Source organism: Phalacrocorax carbo, chromosome 6, assembly GCF_963921805.1.
Source record: "Phalacrocorax carbo chromosome 6, bPhaCar2.1, whole genome shotgun sequence".
Classification (NCBI taxonomy): domain Eukaryota; kingdom Metazoa; phylum Chordata; class Aves; order Suliformes; family Phalacrocoracidae; genus Phalacrocorax; species Phalacrocorax carbo.
Window position 1 is genome coordinate 11,324,583 of NC_087518.1, and position 20,710 is coordinate 11,345,292.

Below are 20,710 nucleotides of genomic sequence, written 5' to 3' on the forward strand. Positions count from 1 at the left end.
TTAGCTGGCCTCATGGTCCCAGCTGCAGAATGGGCAAATCCAAAGGGAAGTCAAAGGGTGGGCAGAGAGGCAGGAGCTGGTAGAGCGTCTGCCAGCACAGTGCCGACCCAGCACGTTTCTAGGAACTAACCTGGAATGTGGATTTATGCCAGTTTACACCAGTTCAGCACCAGCGGCACTCATCTGGAATGTTTCCCATCCCAAGCCAGGCACTCCTTAGTGGGGCTTGGCTAACCCCAAGCCTCATGGGGTTGACTGGGGGGAAGAGGCGGCAATAGTGGTGGTCTCCAGCTGATCGTGCCCACTCAGCGGCCGAGCACGTGGGAAACGCCGTTCCCCAGAGCTCACAGGGGGCCAGGAGGAGCAGTCTGGCGGGACTCAAAGAAAAGCTGGACACACTGGGTGGTTCTGAGCACCATTTTACTGAAGGGCTGGACACCTGCAAGGACTTCATAACAAAAAGTTCACTTCATTTAAGAAAAAAGACAGTCTGTTTTTTGTCCCATTCCCTCCAAAGAACGGAATAATACTAATGCTGTCTTTTCACCAAACAATGCCATTCCAAAATATACAACACTGAGTGTGGAGCAGCCCAGCCTCATATTAAACATTAAATATTAATATAGCTTCAGAAACATTCTACACAAACAAATGAAACAGTAAAAAGTTCACTCAAGAACAAGATGGTCAGTTGTTGTAAATTTTACCATACAAAAGTTTGTTACTCGCGGTAACAGAGTTTTTTGTCGGGCTCCTGTGGGCTGCAGTTGCTGCTCCCTGGCCATCGCTCAGGACCCCCAAAGGCCGGGGGATGCCTGCGGCACCTGTCCCAGCCAGAGCAGGTCAGTCACGCTGCGTCGTGGAGACGGCTCTCTTAGAGATGACGGTTGGCAGAGACGAGCGTGAGGGGCTGGGCAGTGCCCGCCCAGAGCCCCATGTACCACAGAGCAGCTGCTGTGCCTCTGCTCTGCTCAGGAAATGCTAATCCTGAGGAGTGCTGCACCAGGAACCAGGAGGAGGGAATGGCATCACACACCGCCCCTGCCCTGCCAAAGACACTCGTTTCAACCCATCCCAGGCCTGGGCAGCATGGCAGAGCAGGGGCAGGAGGGGAGGTATTTCTGGGGGTAGCTTTTCAGCACCTTCTCTTTTACAACAGCACCGCGTGTCTGACTGTGCCTGCAGGAATCACCAGACTCTCACAGGGGCTGCCTGTAGCAACAGAAACTGAAAGGGCTAATTAAGACAACAAGGAGAGAGCCCCAGATGATAATAAGGCCTTTAAGAGACTCCTGGGGCAAGGCCTAATCATCCCCGCAGGGGAAGGTATTTCAGATGCTCATCAGAGGAAGTGCTACCCCCCGGGAGGGCATCCAGAAGGTACAAGTCAGCACACAACCATGGTGGCTCTGCAAGCCAGGGAGCAGCTTACCTTCCCTGCGGCCACCCAAGCAGGGCTAGTTTGTACAACCAATGAAGGGCAAAAACCAAGGGTTAGGAGGGGCACCTGCTCCAAAAGGGCACCCCGTCGCCCATGCCCCAGAGCCTGCAGCACCAGTGCCTGCAGAGTGCTGCCAGATGGGGCAGGACAGGCTCCATCAGCTGGGCAGGGTCAGTGGAAGAAGTGCTACTGGTACACCACAGACCTGTCTCCTCTGCTTGCAGATCTCCTCCTGCAGCAGAAGCTGGCCAGCCAGGCGCTGCTGGTGTCTTTGGTTTCCCCTAATCCCAGTTTCTCACTTTTTGACTAGTCCTCCTTGGTCTCCCTAAGGAAATGGAGGAGTCCAGCATCAGCACCATAGCTTTGGAGGCAGCAGCTGGCCAAGCTGCGAGCACTAGTGCAGCCACATCCACAGACAGGGCTCACTCAACACTTGGGTCTCTCTCTCCTGCATTCTGGGACCAGGTCTCTGCTCTACCAGCCAGCAAGGCACCTGGTGCCATCCTAATGGCACACAGCTCCAGGCAGGAACAGGCTGCAAGGAGAGGGAAACCAGAGCATGGTGCTCTCTAGCACAGCACCGACTGCAGGGGCCTGGGAGCAAGCTGCCCTGCTGCCTCTCAAGAGTTGGTGCCAGTCCACCCAGCTCGCAAATCCAAGGGCTGCAGCGCCATCAGGAAGGTGAGGTGCCCCAGAACAGCTGTCCTCTCCTCAGGCCACCCCAGCTGCCCAAAAGCAATCCCTGTCTGACCACAGAAGCAAACAGACCAGTGACATTTTGAAGACTGAAACAGAAACTGTCACTTCCACTCAAACCAACCAACTTGCTTGAGCAGCAGGGCCTCCACACAGCTGGGCACTGACCCTGCCAACAACGGCTGAAACAAGGATCCTCCTACCTAAACCTGCCCTCCTGCCCAGGAAGTTGCCCAGCTTGTGTGACACTGTCCAGCTGCAGCTGATAAACAAACTTGTTCTCTGCCCTGCCATGTCCCTTGTCCTGTGGCCAAAAGTCCAGCTCCCACACAGGGCAGGGAACTTGGACCCAAGGGGGTGAGCAGCTGGAGTGCCTGCACCCCCAAACATGCTGGCAAGGTCTGGCCACGAACACAGCACAAGTCACGGCTGAAAGGGCCCAAATTCTGTGCTCAAGCCCAAAACATAAAGTCCCCCAACCCCTCCTGCCACAGCTGAAGCTGGGGGACATCCACCAGCTCCATCGGTGGAGAAGTACTGCTGCTGTGTGAGGGGGGCCCAGAGGACACGTGGCAGAACGGGGCGGCTACGGAGCAGGGCCATGGAGCCAGGCGCACAGCATCACCCACCCATGCTGTTCTGCTCCTGACTCCCCTGCAATGGTCTGAGCTGGCGACTGGCTGAACACTGTGCAAGGGAACACCAGGCAATGAGGGGTCTCAGCCCACTGCCCCCCACCCCTGTGAGCGTTGAGAAGTATCCAGCTACATGAGCAGTCACAATGCTCCACAGAGCACACCTCCTCCGCACACCAACATACCACTAGTGGGCTACAAAACCGGAGTAACAAAATAATCCCTTATTTTGCAGAAAAGTGCTTAAGAAATTCTGTACAAGGATCGCTACGGCAGTTGGCTCTGGGGGGGGATGCAAACAGTCTGGAAGCAGCAGCATCACACTACGTGGCTTGCAGGGGAGAGGCCAAGGAGAAACTTCAACGGAAGGTAGTGGCAGAAGGTGAAATCTGATCACAGTGGACATGAGCTTCAAAACATTTCTACCTATTAACAATGTGATTTCAACTGGTATCTGATGTCAGCTTCCCCTTCAGCTGCCCGCCGGACAAGCTTCTCTCCCCATGGACCTCGCTGACGGACATCTGAAGCATGCAGGAAGCTCAAGGACTTTGTCTGGTGAGGCAAAGCATAAACTCTCGCTTCTTGGCAGCTGAATGAAAGGAGAAATGATTTCCACAAACACAGTTGGAAGAACAGCCCTTTGACCGCTGGCTGAATCATTTCTCGAAGCGACAGTGGCACAAATCCATGCAGTAAAAGCATTCCTAAGAGAGTCTCCAAGGCTCTCAGCTGTCACGGTGCCCAGGAACAGCACAAGCCAGGTTAGGCACTTGGATGAATTCAAAGTGACTAATACAGAAACAGGTCTGAATAACCTGCACACAGCACGCTCAGCAGAGACCACAGTACTCTCCAGGCAAAGCATTTCTACGTGCCCTGCCAGTTACTGTTGTGCAGGTCCCTGGAAGACAAGTGTCACTCTGCTGTCACAGAATAACAGGGTGGAAGGGACCTCTGAGAGGTCTCTAGTTAGATCAGGTCTTACTCAGGTCTGGTTTGATCAAACGCTTTACCTTCCCTAAACACCAGACAGCAGCGTCCATAGCAGTCTCCTGCACATCAGCATCGAAGGCCTGAGATGCCGGAAGCACCTGCACCCAGCCATGAGATGAAAGATGGCAGAGCCAACCACCAACAGGCTGCAGGCACCCTATCTGCTGGCACTGGATTCCCTGGGAAGAGCTCACAGGCAGCAGCTGCTGACATTGGCCCCAGGGGCCATAAAGCTCCTCTGTGAATAACAAGCTGCAATCCTTCTGGTCAGGCTCCTGAATCCCCTCTGCAACGAGGAAGAGGAGCCATCAGAAGGGCAGAGAATCAAGCTCCAGCACTACCCAGTAGTAGCTCAGGGACCCTGCAGTCTGTTAGAGACGTGCAGAAGAGCTGACAGAGACTGGACTGATGACAGGCAAGTCCCTGAGCGCAGAGCTATGGGGTGCTCACTTCCCTGGCAGAAGCCTCAGTGACACAGAAGAGATTCTAACACTTGCCTCTCCCTGTGGAGTAGAAGACCTCTTGCTGGTGGCCTGGGAAGGACACCAGGCGAGCTGTCACCACCAAGCATTCACAGAACTCAGCTCAGTGCCTGGAAAGGCATGGCAGCGCTAAGGCAGTATATTTTGCTGGATATGTTAAACTAGAGTATAAGCCAAGTCCTTGACTGGCAAAGACCCAAGCTGTGAAAGACAAGATATGATGGAGAAGAGTGGGGAGGCAGGCAGCAGCGTGGCTGGGGGAAGAAACACAGCGAAGAGGAGGGATGGGGCCAGATAAGCTGGCCTCAGGTGCTCAGCTTCCTGCTTAGGCTGGAGGAAAAGCAACCTTGGCCTGAATTCAGCCTTGCTGATGCATGGTTGTTTTTCCCACCGGAGGCCAGCCACTCAGCTGGGATATCTGCATCCCGTGAAGAGGCTCCAGAGACAGCTCTCGGTGCCCTTATATGGGGCTGGGAACAGGGGAAGCTGCCGAGCAGCCTGTCAGACAGCGATACCACAGGCAGGAGTTCAGAGCCCTCCTCAGGAAACAGCCAAAAAGAGAAACTCCAGTGCAAGACTTCAAGACCTGGCATTTGAGAGCGTGGGAATGGGAAAGGTCTGAAGGATGGGAACAAAAGGGACAAAGCAATTTTTGGCCGGTTAACAGTGATGGAGCGTCCCTGTTCATCCAGCAACATGGCAGGACAGGAACCCTCTGCCAGGGCATTTTAAAAACACACAAGCAGAAGAAAATATTTCCTCCTCCTCTGCAGCCAACCAGCGGCATTCACAGGTCAGTCTCAAACACTGCAAGTTATGATCTCTGACAGCAGCTCAGATATGCACAGTAAAACCACACAGAACCCGAGTGTGCGATTCAGAGCCTGCAATTATCCCCTAAGGGAGAACCTCCACCCCACCCTATGTGGGCAAGGGGGCAGAACCCTGGCTGTGCCTCAGGACACCCAGCTTCCCCGCCCTCTCAACCCCTCATGAACCCCCTCTCTTCTCTCGTGCCACAGCATTCCTCTCTGAGATGGGGATCTGACACTGACCCCTTTTACAAAGCACCGAAATCCAGCCAGGTGCTAGAGAGGTGCTGAAATGTAAGGAGCTGGGGCTGGGGCTTCCCAGGGGAGCTCATCCTTTCAGCCAACATCCACAGAGATTACTAGGTCAGACAACTGGTATTTTGAGCTGGTGAGAGGAGGAGTGGATTACCAGCCCACAGCTGCAGAGATCTGAACGTATGGCAGTGTAGAGCCGCGCCCGCACCTGGCTGAACACTGCTCCCTCTCCCCAAGGCACCAGGTTCAGTATCCCAACAGAGCTCATTGGAGGCCATCCCTCCCAGGTGGCAACTGCAGCACCAACCGCTCTGACCCGGTGTTTCTCCTGGAGCGTGCAAGACCCCCCGCTGCAGAGAACAGAGCAGACCTGACCTCTGCCAGCGCACAGCCTGCGTTCCCATCCCACAGTGTGGCACCGCACAGGAAGGCTGATACAGCCATCTGCAGTGGTTCTGCAGTGCCTCCTGGGGACAGGCAGAGCCTGTGCTCCGGGAGCTTTTACACCTGCCACACACTTTCTTGCAACATCCCAGACGGCACAGCAAAGCCATCACCCATTGCCACAGGGTGCTGTCACCCATCGCCACAGGGTGCCAATCTCCCCTCCTACTGCTTCACCCCCACAAACTGACAGAAAGAAACTCTCCATGTTTAAGTGTTGGCATATATTCCCTCAACCCTTCTGCTTTTCTGCTTTAATTCAGGCTCAAATACCCCACTGACCTCTGGGACTGGCAAGGTGTATCTAATACATTCAAACACAGCCTGTGTCTCCTCTACTGGCACCCAGAACCTGCACCTGAAACATCCAGCAACAACAAAGCAGTTACATGGTGGGCAGGGCACTTTATGCAATTCTCATTAACAACTCCAGCCCTTCAGCTCTAACAGTCACAGTTCACGTTCTACGTTTGCACCTGGGACACAGGAGAGGGGAGCAACACTGGCTGCTGAGGAGGAATCACTCTTTGGAGGCAAACCCCTGCCATGAGTTCAGAGCTTCTGCGACCAGCAAACGGAGGAGGCACCAAGAGACATCAGGCAGACTTGCAGGCAACATCCCTGTAACAGTCCCCCGCTCTTATGCAGAGGTAATACTGAAAATATCATTAAAACTACAGTCAACTATCAGCTGGTAATTCTCTGAATTGCTTGGCATTTCTGGAAAGAAATAAGTGGCTATAACTCTGCCTACCTCCGAGCTGCTCAAGAGAGCCCAAAGCAGACTGTCACAATGCTGAATCGCAAATAAATCCTGGCACCTTTCAACAAAAGACTGGCTGAAGGAGAGGGAGAACAAAAGCTATCAAACCCAATCCCAGAGGGATGGAGGAAGTGCATCTTCCCACAGTTCCTAGGCGATATGCACATATATGGATATATAGATATATAGATAATAAAGTTATAAAATTTGATCAAAATAAAACCAGTAAATGTACAGCTTGAAAAAAGAGCAATATCACAGTGCATCAATGTCATGAGAAAGTCCCGTGTTCTCACCCTGCACGACAGTGCAGCCTGCCATGTTCAAAAGAGCACCCATGGGAAGCGAGCCCTCTGACCTGCTTGGCTTGCCATGGGCGAGTCTCACCATCCCATGTTCCTGAACAGGGCTCTGTATTTCTGCAGTCAGCTCTGCACAGCAGCGGTAGCCAGGCAGAAACAGGGCAAGAGCAGGCTGCTCCGTCTGCAGGTTAGTCGACATATCGTCACCAGGCACCAGAGATCCAGAGTTGCTCTTAAACTTCTCCATGCTCTGGTGCCGGGCTAGTATTTACTTACTTACAAAAAAAAGTGACAAAGTGAAGAAACTCAGGGAACACTGTGAGAGCGGGACAAGGGCTGAATTCGGATCACAGGGGACAAGTTGACCCTAAGGATCTTCTGTGCTCTCCTCCTCACTTCATCGTCAGAAGAAGAGTTGCCCACCTTGATGGCCCGGAATTTCAGCAGGTTCAAAGTGCTCTGAGCACGTCGAGATTTATTTCGGACAGGAATGGTATTTGCTTTCTTCCTCTGTGGGGCTTCTCTCGCCTCTGTAGCTCTTTTCCTCTTCTGCCCAATGCTCTCCTGGTAAGTGCTGCTGTCCTTCCACTCTGGTTTTCCCACCAGAGGTTCCTTATTTCTGATTTTCAAGGCCTTGGACTGCGGTGCTGTGGTGCAGTCCTGGGACGAGCTGCCTGTGACTCTCCCATTGAGGACTCCCGAGGCTTTGCAAGCGTTGCTCTCCTGCAGCACTCCACCCTTTGGTCCCTTCAGAAGATGTAAAGCAAGGGTGGCAGAATCCGGCGCTTTCTTTATCAAACGCTTGTACCCCTTACCTTCTGTTATTTTAGTGGTCTTGCCTGAAGAAAACTGCCTTGGCGAACTCGAAGCCTTGAGGAGTTTAAGGTCCGAGGGTGAGATCCCAAGACGCCCTCGTGTGTACTTGGACTCCAAACAGGATACAGTAGTTTTCAGTGGCACCAGAGCTTCCAGAACCACTGACAGTCTCATGGCTGGGTACACATCAGGATACATGCTTGTAGGGAAGCCCACCGCCGTGGCCTTGGATGTGCCAGATCTCGTCTGCTTCAAGGAGCTCAAGAGGAGATTTGTGGAGTCCCCTTTAGAGACGGGCTGAGCAGAAACTTTCGAAGAGTTCACCGAAATGCTGGTGGGCGAAGCAGAGACCTTTGTCACGGCTGCGGTGTTTCGAGCCGGACTCTTGGCGGACTCAGCAGCAGCAGCAGCGCAGTTGTGCGGGGTGCTCTCTTTCGTTTGGCTAGGCGTGTCCGCCGTGCACGAGCTGTACCCGTACACATCCTTACTCCTCAGAATTGTGGGCTGGTAGCCCTCCTCCTTCAGGCCCTGTATAAAAGCCACCAGCTGGGTCTCCGTGTCTGAAAGGTCCTTGGACATCGGGTTGAAGACTCGGAGGGCTTCCTCCAGCACTTTCTGTCCTGCAGAGGAAATTCTTGACCAGGAATGGACAGCTTTTTCTTCCACATTGTTCACTGCAATATTCATGGCATTAGGCAAGCTGGCACTTCAAAAAGGTCCAAATTTCTGGAAAAACAACCCTTGATACCTCAAAAGGAGAGAGAAGATAATTAGCTCACAGGAACCGAAATCATCTTGCATTTTTAAGTGGGGACCTGAAACCATTAAGCCTAGGCATGGCTACTCACAAACACTGGGTTGGATTCTGGGAACAACCCAAGTTAGCAGCACCATCAAGATAATCCTGCCACCGATTTATCTCTGTGGTCAAACTAAAACATTTCTCACAGAAATAGCCTCAAACCTAAACAAAGATTTCAGGCAATCCCATCCAACCAAGGGTTCCAATGATTAACTCAGTGAAATATGCAGCTCGTTTCCAGTTTGAGTTTGACACGCCCCAGCTTCAGGTAACCAGATCTCATTCTCCCTTGGTAAAGCAGCCCTTCATTGACCCCTCTCCCTGTGCACACACCGAGAACATGACGGTTGAGCCATCTCAATATTAAGCAGCCTAAGCACCTCAAATCTATCCCAGTGTCACGTTCAATTTTCCAGCTTCCTAACTGATTCTGCTCAAAAATTGATTCTGAGTCCCTGCCAGAATGGCAGCATCCTCCCGAAGACCTGACAGCAGAGCTGGAGGCTGTTTCAGTTGTGCTTCATTGATGCCGAAAGCTGTGGCAAGGCAACACCGCTCCTTGCTGTTCCCTTGTTTGAACAACGGTCTGCAACTTGCTGTCACAGCAAACTGGTGTCAATCCAAGGGCACTCACTGCCAAGTGAGGAGGAAGCAGGAAATTCAAGCAGGGCGGCATGAAGGAAACACACATCACCGGGGCCAAGTGTACAATGGCCTGGTGGACAACACCCGGATAATGCTCAGGGCGCTACACAGCTGTCTGCCCAGGACAAAAGCACTAATTGTTGCTTTAAATACATTTAAAAAAAAAGGCACCAGCAGTCCAGGCAGGACTTTGTGAGGCACCCAGGACAACTCTGACCTTCTCACACTGAGCTGGTGACCTCACCATCTCCACAGCTGGATGCTGTGCTAAGAAGTTATAAAATCTTTAGCTTCATCGATACCTCTCAAAATTATAAGGAGGATTCAGCAAAAAATCCTTTTCAGGGAAATGCGGAACGTGTTGGGAACACTACTGGAGAGGGTAGTGCGCAGGCAAGAAAGCCAGGATGGAAAAGTTTGTGCTTGAGCAGACGGAGCGAGGAGCTCCGATATTCCTCCCAGAATTCTGGTTTCACTGCAACCCCTCAGCCTGGGAGTGCCAGCCCCGGCCTAGCGTCCCACACCACCACCAGCTGCACAAGTAAGAGGCACGAGCCAAAAGCAGCCACAGAAGGGGAAGCACAGGTTGGCGGGGGGATAAGAGCCTCCGCATGACAGACTAATCTCAGTCAAGTGTTCTGCAGACGTCACAGCAGAAGAGGGATTTGGAGGAGGATAATGCAGTTGCTCTGTGACACACAGGGGATCTCCCAGGGAGGAGGGGAGGCGGGCAGGGAAGCGCTCCAACGGAGCCGTGACCAGCGGTGAGATTCGCCACCTCCAAACCAAACAAGTGGCAACAGGCACGGCGAAGTCAGTAAGGCTTAATCCTGAGCTGGCAGAGAGTGAGAAACACAACTAACAATGTGAGCTCAACAGGCTGCTAAACGGATCATCTTCTGCCGAGAACTTCTGGCTGTGGCAAGCCCGGGAACAGCCAGGATGCCTTAAGGGATATTCTCATGTTGAACGGAGAGGCTGTGACATCTCAGCAGGGACATGACGTCTCGACATCGATCTGCCTGGTCTTGTTTCGTGCGGTACAAGTCGCAGCAGAAGCGGCTGCAGACAGGCACACCGCAGCCAGCCTATCTGCCCAGCGCCAAGCCTGTTCGCTTGACGCACCCCGGCTGAAGCATCGCGGGCCACGGACCCGCAGCACTCCCGGCGCGGCCACGAAGCGCTGGCAGGACCCTCACGCACCGCTCGAGGGAAAGGCCCTGCAGTGTTGCTCCGGGCGCACCGGGGGGCGGGCGCTGCCGGTACGGCCGGGGCGCGGAGCTGGGGCAGAAACCCAAGGAGGGGCTCGGTGGGGACCGCGGGGGGGGCAGCCCCCCGGCGAGCCTCTCCCCCCGGCCCACCCCTCAGTGTGGGGGATGTCCCTTCCCGAGGGCCCGTCCCTCGCTCACCCTCCCCGGGCTCGGCCCGGTATGGAGGAGAGAGCCGCCCGGTGCCGACGCCCTCCGTACGGGGCTGCGGGGAGGTGATTGGTGCAGACAGAGGGTGCGGGGGCCCCCCCGCACGGCCCCGCGCCGGCTCCCGGGCCCGGGAGGGGAGGCGGGTCACCTCAGTGCCGCGGCTCCGCCTCTAGCGCCCGGAGGCCGCCCCGCCGGGCGGCTCGGCAGCGCCCTCGCCCGGGAGCGCGGGGCCCGGGCACCGCCGAGCCCCAACCTACCGGCCGCTGCCAGACCCACACCCGCCGTCGCGCTACGACCGCCGCTCCAACATGGCCGCCCGCGGAGCGCCGGAAGCACCGCCCACTTCCGCTTCCGGCCTCCGTTCCTCCGGCCGGGGCCACGCCCACAGCACGGAGGGTGTTCTGGCGCGCCCCCTGATGCCACGCCCCCCCGCTGTGACCATGGTAACGGCGGTGGCGGACGGTACCGCTCCGGGCCGGCAGGGGGCGCACGGCAGGCGGAAGCGGCGGCGTTTCCAGGTAACGGCGGCGCGGCCGGGGCCGGTTCCGGTAGCGGGGCCGGTTCCGGGGGAGGAGCGATGAGCGGCGGGGCCGGGCGGCGGCGGTTGGTGCTACACGTGGACCTGAACAACACAGTGCTGGCGGCGGACGCGGTGTCGGGGCAGGGCCCCCGCGCGGCGCTCAACGCCTTCCTCAGCACCGTCACCTGGGGCCGCGCCGGGGCCGCCGGTGAGTGCCGGGGCCGGGGCCTACCGGAGCCTGCTGGGGCTGGGCGGGCGGCGGGGCCGCCGCTGAATACCTTTCTCTCTTGCAGGCGAGTGGGAGTGGGCGAGTGATCGCCCCTCCCTGGGCCCCCCCTGTCCCGGTGCCCTCAGCTACTACAGCCGCCACGGCCGGGACCCTGCCTTCACCGAGGCGGGCCCAGGCCGGTGCTTCGGCGGCCTCCACGCCCACCACCTGCAGCTGCTAGAGTGGCCAGGCCGGCCGCACGATGTCTTCTCCGTTCCGGGAGAACCGAACAAGCACTACCACCTGATCCTGCCTTCTTTTTTCCGCCTGCTTGACGCCCTGCACCGGGAGGGCAGGGTCTTCGCCGTTGTCTTCAGGACCTTCGGCACAGACCTGCCCCGTGCCCTGCGGGCCGTCAGCTGCGCCCTGGCTGGGCAGCACCCCCGGTTCCCCACCCTGCGGGATGTGGTGGTGAGTGGCACCCCTGTGCGCCAGAGAAGGGCAGACAGACGGCCTGCACAGAGCTCCCTGGGCTGCCCTTGAGCCGCTTGGCCATCCTGCTTTTAAAAGCACCGGCTTCTGCGGAGAGGAAACACTACCAGCTTCTTGGGAAGAGGCTGTTAGCCGTGGGGGGAGCATTGTGCATGTGCGGGTCCTGGGTGGGAAAGGCCTCCTCTCGGAGGATCCCTTCTCCCCAAGAGGGGCAGCTGCAGCAGAGCAGGGCTCCCTGGCCCAGAGCTGATCACAGCCGTGCTCTGCCCCTTGCAGCACGCCAGGCAGGAATGCTGGGAACCAGCTTCAGAAGCTGCTTCAGATGTTCCTCAGAGTGTTGACAGGGAACAGCAGTTGAAGCGGAGACAGCATGCAGCTGGGAGGTCATTCCTTTCTGTCCCTATGGAGGGGATGATTTTTGGTTGGGGGTGGTCACATGCCACCTCTTTTCTTCTCCCAGCACCATCCTCCCACGCTGAAGCGGTGGGGACACTCCACTGTACTGCTTGTTGTCTCTGCCAATGCACCAAAAAACCCATCTGCTTTGAAAACCTTTCCTCTCCTGCTCTCTGTGGTCCTGCAGCTCCCCGTGGACCTCATCCCTGGCCAGATACGCTGCAGCAAGCAAGGGGTGGTGCTGACAAGGGGAGCAGAGCGACTGGCCACCCGGGACGATGGCAGAAAGCTTTACGATTACTTCAGCTCCTTGGAGGGAATTGGGGGCTTCCAAGACCACTTTGGCTGGTGAGAAGCACGACACTGAGGAAGTGGATTTGGCATTTTCTCCTATCCCGCAATTCTCCAAGCTTCTCCCAGTCTGGGATAGCTCCTAGTTTTGAGGTCTTTAAGTTGTTATGTACATGCTCCCTGTTTTGCCTGTGGGCAGCCTGATGGGGCTCTCTCATCTTTCCTCAGGTCCCTATCCCCTTGTGTGCCTCCTGCTTTTCTCCAAATGCCCCTGATTTGCCACCCCACTGCAAAATGCTTTTATTTCTCAGGAGGCAGCAGCAAGCAGAGGGACAGGATGGTCTCTGTCCTGCTTCCCCAGCCCAAAGAGTCACCCTGAGCTCACAGTGCAGCCTTGTCTGCATTCACCCGAGGGCCATCTCCCTCTCCTGCCCCTGACTGCTCCTTGTCCTGCTTGCTGTTTCAGGTGGGCCAGAAATAATTTCTCCTCCCAAGGTGGGAAGCCCCTGTGGATTGACCCCCACGATCCTGGCATTCACCACATCTTCATCGATGACAACATCCGGCTGGACGATGCAGACACCATTGTTCATCCCCAGGTAGGCAGGCGGCTGAAGGCCTCTCCGGCACTAGTGCCAGTGCTGGGGGCTCATCCCTGCTGAGGTGAGGCATATTTTGTCCCCTTTGCATGAGTGTGAGCTTGCAAAGGGGGACCAAGGCATGGCCCCGGTGTCGACAATGCATGGGGCTGCCCGTAGGGAGGGCGAGATCGGCTGTCAGCAGGGAACAGCAGGTGCTGACTGCCTGCACTCTGCCGGGGTGAGTCAGCCCCACTCCTGGTGGCAGTGGTAATGGCAGCAGGCCAGCCAGCCTTGGCACACGGCCGCAGCTTGTCTGTGGCACTGAATTGAAAAGGCAGTGTTTGTGGCAGAGCACCATTGGAAAAGGGAACGTTTAAGCAGACAGAAACGCACCTGGCAGTTGGACAACTGTCGATGCTCGAACAAGAGCTGCAGCTCCTCAGGCGAGCCTGAGCCCCTGCCTGTTTCCACCCAGGAGGAGACAGCACGACTGGGGGGGAAACCTGCAGCAGCCGCTGAACGGTCAGCAGTGTTTGCCAGGCAGCTGGGGAGTGGTGAGGGGTGGGGTCCTTGTTGAATATTCCCTTCCATACAAGCTCTCTCAGCTCATAGCTGGTGGCAGGAATTATTGCTTCCGGGGGCAGACCTGTCAGGAATAGGCTTCAGTCTGTGCCATGCATGATTCAGGTGAATTAATGCGGATGGCTCCACTGAGAGCCGAAGGTCCCTGCGTGCAGCAGCTGCTGCCTGCATGTCTGCAGCAGACAGAGCATGGCTCACACAGCTCCACTCACTGCCTTGCAGCCTCGGGCTGCTTCCCTGATCAGGGAGCTCTTCCTTTTGGCAACTGTAGCCGGCACAGCTGGGTCAGGCTGCTTAGCCTGTCTCGGGGCAGCCATGCAGCCAGCCCCAGGATTCCCCCCCACTGGATCAGACAGGTGGGATCAAGTCAGGGTCGCAGCAGACCTCACTGGGGTCTGGGCGGCAGCCGAGCATCTCGCCAGCAGGGCTTATCCCCGCTGCTGGGACTTTGCTGTCCGGCAGCCAGGATCAGTAGGTTGAATGCCAGCTTCCCCTCCTCTTGCATCACCAGCTCTACAGGGCTGTCCCTGTGTCAGTGATGGTGACGGAGCAGTGCTGGGAGGGAAACAGGTTGCCAGGTGGTCTTAAGCAGAGCCATGGTTAAGATCAGAAGGTGAAGTCCTTGTTCCCTCCTGTGTGACAGGCTGTGGCAGCCGAAGGAAGAGCTGTTGGCAGAGGTTTTCCTCTGCAGAGTCATTTTCTTCCAGCTGAATGGCATGGCCCATTCCTTAGGGGAGGCCCAGCCACGTGTGTGACAAGCTGGTTTGGAGCCAAAGGGGCCTTGTGGAAGGGAGGGGTAATCCCGAGAAACTTCATCTTCTACTGCTGGAGTGGAGACAGGAGCCCTGCCCTCTGCCACTGACCCAGAGCCAGAGTGAAGGCGCCTGGCCGAGGAGGAGGGCAGGCTGCACCACAGGGCACTGCTGCCTGCAGAGGGTGTGAGTGCTCCTGTGCGTTGCTCGTTTCCTGCAGGTGTTTTCGGAGCAGGGCAGCAGCAGCCCCAGGTGCGCTCCCACCTCAGAGCTGTACGACATTTGCCTGGTGCAGACCAACCTGCTGGAGGCCATTGCCGATGAGGACTACTTCCTGCGCTGCGTGAGGAGGTGTGAGGAGAACTATGACCGCTACCTGGCCTGCATGGAGAGGGACACCCCGAGCCAGCAGAGGGATGGACAGTGATGCCACCTCGCCGGGCCAAGGGGCACCGGACTGGGACACACCCTGCTCCCTGCAGGCAGAGGTCTGGCTTGGTTTCTGCTTCAAGCTGTCCCCTCTCCAATGTGTGACGTGCCCACTTGGTCCTGCCAGAAACCTCCACGCTGGAGCACAAGCGTCCTGGGAGCGTGTGCAATGGGAACTCTGGAGGAAGCAGCTTTCTTTTTCTTGTTAGCGCTGTCAGGAGCTGCCTGCCTGGCTGGCAGGACAGGGGAAACACAAGCAGCCACGCTGGCATTCCCACACCTCCCTTCCCGCTCCCATGCCAGTGGCTGGTGCGGAGCAGGTGCCAGGGTAAGCGCAGTGTTACCGGCAGCATGCCTGAGTGCCGATTGCGCCATGGCGTTCTCCCCAGCAGATCTAGCAATGCCGTGTCGCTTCTGCCTGTTTTTAAAGCAAACCTTTCTAGCTCGTTTCTGTTGTGAGTTTCCTGCCTGCCCTTGGCTCTGCCTGTGGGAAGCGCCTTTCCCGACATGTTCAGTCGCAGGGCTCGGCCCAGCAGGGATGAAGGTGATGGTGGTGGCCTTGGACCTGTAGGCCTTCCTAACGCTGCTGAGAGCCCCCTGGCATGGTCGTGCCCCGAGCAGGGCTGAGCTCATGCTCTGTCCCTGGAAGCCCTGTGGTGGTGATGGGCAGGACGGTGGATTCCTGACTCTGTGAGCCCGGTGCTGGCCCGGCCGTAGGGCATGGAGCCGGGAGTCCTGCCGACACCGAGGGGGTCTCCCCATTCCCTTTTATCATGCAGCGGGATGAACGGGGCAAGGGCACGGCGGGCCGGCAGCGGCACCGAGGGCCCGGGGCGGGCCGGGCAGAGGGGAGCGGGGCCCGGCGGGGGAGGGCCGGGCCGGGGCGGGCGCGGCGCCGCCTCCCACCGGCAGCGGGCGGGCCCGGCGCGGAGCGGCGGGGAGAGCAGCGGAGCGGACGGAGAGGTGAGCGCGGTCCCGGTCCCTGCCCCTCTCCCGGCAGCGGGGTCCCGGGCCCGGCGGGGCGGGGGTTGCGGGAGGTGTGCTGAGGGCAGGAGCCTCCGCGGGTCTGGACTGTGCACGGGGAGCCCCGGGGGCGGGTACGGGCCGTGCAGCGGGAGCCCCGGTGGGTACGGGTTGTGAGCCGGGAGCCTCGGGGTGCGGATGGCCCGGTGGGTGTGGGCAGAGCCCGGGGAAGTGGGAGTCCGAGTGGGTGCGGGCTGTGTGCCGGGATCCCCGGGGTATGGGAACCTCAGGGAGCAGGAGCCCCAGTGAGTGCGGGCAGGGAGCCCAAGGGTGTGAGAGCCCCAGCGGGTGCAGGCGGGGAGCCCAAGGGTGCGGGAACCTCAGTGGGTCCAAGGAGGGAGCCTGGGGAGTGGGACCCCCAGTGGGTGCGGGTGGGGAGCCCAAGGATGCAGGAGTTACAGTGGTATGGGCAGGGAGCCTGGGGAGCCGAAGTCCCAGTGGGTGTGGGCTTTGCATTGGGAGCCCCAGGGAGCATGAACCCGGGGTACAGGAGCCCTAGTAGGTGCAGGTGTGGAGCCCTGGGGCATGGGGGTCTGTTGCACTGCTGAAGGGAGTCTGCTTGCTGGGACTAGGGGGAGTGGTGGGTGCCCAAGCGCTGACTCGGGTGCTCTCCCCGCAGGAGGTGGTGGGTCAGGCCAAGCTGGGCCGGATGGGCGGCGCAGCGGGGCCAGGGCCCGGGGACCCCCAGGGTGGCTGAGCCGGCCCATGGCGACGGGTGCAGGCACCTTTGCATGGGCCGCCTTCCCCGCCATGCCCACGCAGCGTGTGTACTGCAGCGCCACGCACCACGACGGGCAGCTCTTTGTGCTGGGCGGCTGTGGGAGTGGCGGGAGAGCCCTGGGTGCTGCTGAGGTGCTCGACCTCCCGACCCAGCGCTGGACCACTCTCCCACCACTGCCCACACCACGGGCTGGCGCTGCCGCCCTCGCCCTGGGCAAGCAGATCCTGGTGGTGGGCGGTGTGGACATGGCGCAGAGTCCCCTTGCCTCTGTGGAGGTCTACCATGTGGATGAGGGCAAGTGGGAGAAGAAGGCAGCGCTGGCTCAGCCTTCCATGGGCATCTCAGCTGTGCAGAGAGGTGAGTGAGGGCTGGGGCTTGGCTGTGAGTACCTCTACTGTCCAGAGAAGTGGGGATGCAGGAGTTGGGGATGCTTAGGTGGGATTTGAATCCGGCTGCCGCTTGGAATGCAGCACAAGGCTTTCACCCAGCAGCTGGACTTGCTGCTTAATGACAGGGTCATGTTCCTGCAATGGGGAGCAGGAACTGGCTGCAGCACAGGGCTAGGTGATGCGGAGCCCTTCTGGGCGTGGGAGCCTTTCCTGGCTGCCCTGGCCAGGAGCCATGCTGGGGCAGCTGAGTGCCCTGCTCCAGCCCAGCTCGATGTGCTGTGCACTGAGTGCGTTGTGATTCCTGCCCAAACTTTGCTGAGCAGCCTCCGAGCCTTGCCACAGCCTGGCAGCCCATGTACTGGGGGCCGGGGTTGGTGCCACATGTGGTGCCCATGTCTGCTACCTGGCTGGGGACACTGTGGCATGGCCGCAGGCTACAGCAGAATGGGCAGGGCCGAGGGGCCAGCAGAGCATCAGTGGGAGTGGGCAGGGGTGCTGGCCGCACTGGGAGCAGGAGCAGGATTTGGCAGCATGGCTGTGTTGCCATGGTGTCTCCAGGGAGATGGTACTGCCGAGAATAATTAGAGCTGATGGCCTTGTGCTCCAGTCTGCGCCTGATAGATAGGGCACAGTGGGGGGCAAGGGGGTTCCAGTGGGGTCGGGGCACTGCTGGCCTCAGGCCTGGCTATGTTCACCATCCCCTGGCCACCCCAGAGTGGCAGCTGGCCGTGGCGCTCAGGAGCATCTGTGCTGCCTGCCCTGGATGGCATGGGAGGGCTCCCAGACCCTCGGTGCTGCCCATGGCTCTCCCAACCTCACCACCACCATCTCTTTTGCAGATGGAGCCGTCTATGCGCTGGGGGGAATGGGTGCGGACACCTCTCCCCAGGCACTGGTCCGTGTCTATGAGCCAGCGAAGGACCACTGGCAGCCCCTGCCCTCCATGCCCACCCCCTGCTACGGGGCCTCCGCCTTCCTGCAGGGCAACAAGATTTTCGTCCTGGGTAGGTGCTGCTTGGGGTGAGGCAAGCATCCTCCCGCGGCCCTGCCCTCTCCCTCTGCTGCCTCCCTGGACCAGGGGGTGACCTGATGCACCCCGGGGTGGTTCCACACTGCCTTCCTACCTAACACTGCAGCCAGCAGGCCCCATCCTGCTTGCTGAGCCCACCAATGGTGCTGGCTTGGGGCGCCGGCAGCCGCAGCATCTCCTCTATGCACAGGAGGCCGGCAGGGCAAGCTGCCCGTCACAGCCTTTGAGGCCTTCGACCTGGAGACGAGGAGCTGGACACGGTACCCCAGTGTGCCCAGCCGCCGCGCCTTTGCTGCCTGCGCCATGGCCGACGGCATCATCTTCAGCCTGGGGGGGCTGCAGCAACCAGGGCCCCACAACTTCTATTCCCGTCCCCACTTTGTCAACACCGTGGAGATGTTCGATCCCGCACAGGGTGAGCTGCATGTCCCTGGGTGGGGTGGGAGCGTCCTCTGCAGGTCCAGGATGCCTCCCTGGGTCTTGGTGAGGGGTGTCCAGCCCGAGGGTCACGGTTCACCCAGGCTCTGAGCATCAGCCCCTTGGACACATGGCGGGTCCTGCCATGTGTTCCTGGGGTGCCATTAGCCTGGATGTCTCCTGGCTTTGGTGGGTGGAGACACCTTCTGCATGGAGAGGAGCCCCAGTGGATGATGCTTACACCCTCTCACCCCCAGGTGTGTGGAGCAAGCCAAGCCGTGCTGTCCGCATGAGGGAGAAGAGAGCTGACTTTGTGGCTGGCTGCCTGGGAGGAAGAGTGGTGGCCATGGGTGGCCTTGGTACGTCTGTGGTGAGGCGTGTGGCTGTGTTTCTGTCCCCGTCCTTTGTGGTACCTCAGTGACCTGTGTGGTGGTGGGGAGGTCAGCTGTGCAAAACTGTGGTGGTACTGCAACACCCTCTGCAGCCGCGTGGCCTTAGCTCTGCCCCTCCATGTCCCTCCTGTGCCCCCTGAGTGCTGGGGAGATCCTACTGCCCTGCCCCACGGGCTATCCCCCTGTTGTAGTTTAACCTCAGCTGGCAACTAAGCTCTGAAAAGCTGCTCACTCACTCCCCCCTGGTGAGATGGGGGAGAGAATCAGAAGGGTGAAAGAGGAAACTCGTGGGTTGAAATAAAGGCAGTTTAATGGGTGAAGCAAAAGCTGCGCATGCAAGCAAACCAAAACAAGGATTTAATTCAGTACTTCCCATCAGCAGGCAGCTGTTCAGCCATCTCCAGGAAAGCAGGGCTCTATCATGCATAACAGTTACTTGGGACATCACTCCGAAGGTCCCCATCTTCCTTCTTTTATGGTGTGGGATATCCCTTGGGTCAGCTGGGGTCAGCTACCCTCAGCCCACTCGCTGGTGGGGTGGGGTGAGGAGCAGAAAAGGCCTTAGCTCTGTGTAAGCAGTGCTCAGCAGTAACTAAAACATCCCTGTGTTATCACTACTGTTTCCAGCACAAATCCAAACCATAGCCCCATACTAGCTACTATGAAGAAAATTAACTCTACCCCAACTAAAACCAGCATACCCCCACTGAGCCACTTGCCCCTTCCACCCCTTGGGCCAAGCTTTCCCTGCTCTGTGTGCAGTATGTCAGGCCCTACAGCCCACGCTGGCTAAGCCCCACTCTGCAGCGCTGCAGCGCCACATCCCTCTCCCAAGAGAGTTGGGGAAAGGTTAGTGCTGTCACTCAGCAGCAGGGATGCTGTGGGGAGGGCTGCCCAGGGAGCCCAGCACTGGCTGCAGCACTCCCAGTCCTGCAGTGAGGGCTGCCAGACCCTGCCAAGCTCACCTGGGGTGATGCCACAGGGCAGGAGGAGGTGCTGGGGAAGGCGAGTGCTGCTGGCCAGATCCCTGTGGTGTGGAGTTGCTTCTAAGCCCTGCTGGAGCTGGAGCTGCCTTCCCTTATTCCCTGGTGATGGCCGCAGGGTGCCGGTGCAGGGGCAGAGCCCACAGTATGGCATCAGTGCCAGCAGCCCTTCCTTTGGAGATGCCACTAATCCTCTTGTGCCCCTGCGGATGGCCTCTGGGTTCACAGAGCCCCTGCAGCCCAGAGCTTAGGACCAGCCACTGCTGGGGGCTCTGGCTGGGGCATCAAAGGTGTGTGAAGGGGGAAAGCAGAGCCTAGGGTGCAGGGAGGGCTGGGAGGTGGGGCTGATGCCATCCTGTCTCCTGCAGGGAACCAGTCCTGCCCACTGGACTCAGTGGAAGGGTTCAGCCTCTTGCGGAAGAAGTGGGAGCCGCTGCCCCCCATGCCCACTGGCCGCTGCTCCTGCTCCAGCTGCCCAGCACCCAGCCTGCTCTTTGTCATTGGTGGGGTGGCCCAGGGCCCCAGCGGTGCTGTTGAGGCTCTATGCCTGCGTGAGGTGCCCTGAGCAGGGCCCCAGGGACCAGGCCTGGCCGAGCACCAAGTGCCTGAAGACAGGGACAGGGTGTGTAAGCACCCACATGTGCGGGTGACCCATCTCTGGGGAGCTGCCATCCTGTGACACTGGGCCACCGGAGCAGCCATGGTTTCTCGCCATGCTTCAGAAACCTCTCTCTGCTCCTGCACCACTGTGGCAATTTAGCCCAGGGCAAAATCCTGCCTGGTGGGAGGGCCAGGGCTGGCATCGTGGAGGGAGCAGCAGCGGCAGGACTGGCACTGGCACGCTGCCCCATCTGGCCCCGTCCGTGCCGTGTGTGTAGCAGTGAGTGCTGTGTCGTCGTAGACCCAGTTGATGTCTCATGTAGCACAGAGATGCCCTGTAGCTCAGTGCCTAGGAGGTGATGTAGCACCTTGAATAAATGAAACACGTGGAATTTTA

At 58.5% G+C, this 20,710-nt stretch overlaps 3 protein-coding genes across 3 annotated transcripts; 2 read left to right on the forward strand and 1 right to left on the reverse strand.

Annotated features, from left to right (window-relative positions):
- Nucleotides 1-403: 403 nt before the first annotated feature.
- Nucleotides 404-10,848, reverse strand: CCDC71 (coiled-coil domain containing 71). Its single transcript, XM_064453690.1, has 2 exons — nt 10,765-10,848; nt 404-8,390 (listed from the first exon to the last, which is right to left on the reverse strand). Exon 2 carries the CDS (start codon nt 8,327-8,329, stop codon nt 7,133-7,135), a length of 1,197 nt encoding a protein of 398 aa, XP_064309760.1. The 5' UTR covers nt 8,330-8,390; nt 10,765-10,848; the 3' UTR covers nt 404-7,132.
- Nucleotides 10,849-10,977: 129 nt separating this feature from the next.
- On the forward strand, nt 10,978-15,200 carry LOC135313813 (uncharacterized). Its single transcript, XM_064453691.1, has 5 exons — nt 10,978-11,235; nt 11,321-11,706; nt 12,311-12,471; nt 12,881-13,013; nt 14,550-15,200. The coding sequence occupies exons 1-5, from the start codon at nt 11,085-11,087 to the stop codon at nt 14,754-14,756; spliced, it is 1,038 nt and encodes a 345-aa protein (XP_064309761.1). The 5' UTR covers nt 10,978-11,084; the 3' UTR covers nt 14,757-15,200.
- A 149-nt stretch (nt 15,201-15,349) lies between these two features.
- KLHDC8B (kelch domain containing 8B) lies at nt 15,350-20,710 on the forward strand. The gene is made up of 6 exons (XM_064453684.1): nt 15,350-15,721; nt 16,401-16,859; nt 17,731-17,895; nt 18,112-18,336; nt 18,596-18,697; nt 20,082-20,710. Exons 1-6 carry the CDS (start codon nt 15,532-15,534, stop codon nt 20,276-20,278), a joined length of 1,338 nt encoding a protein of 445 aa, XP_064309754.1. The 5' UTR covers nt 15,350-15,531; the 3' UTR covers nt 20,279-20,710.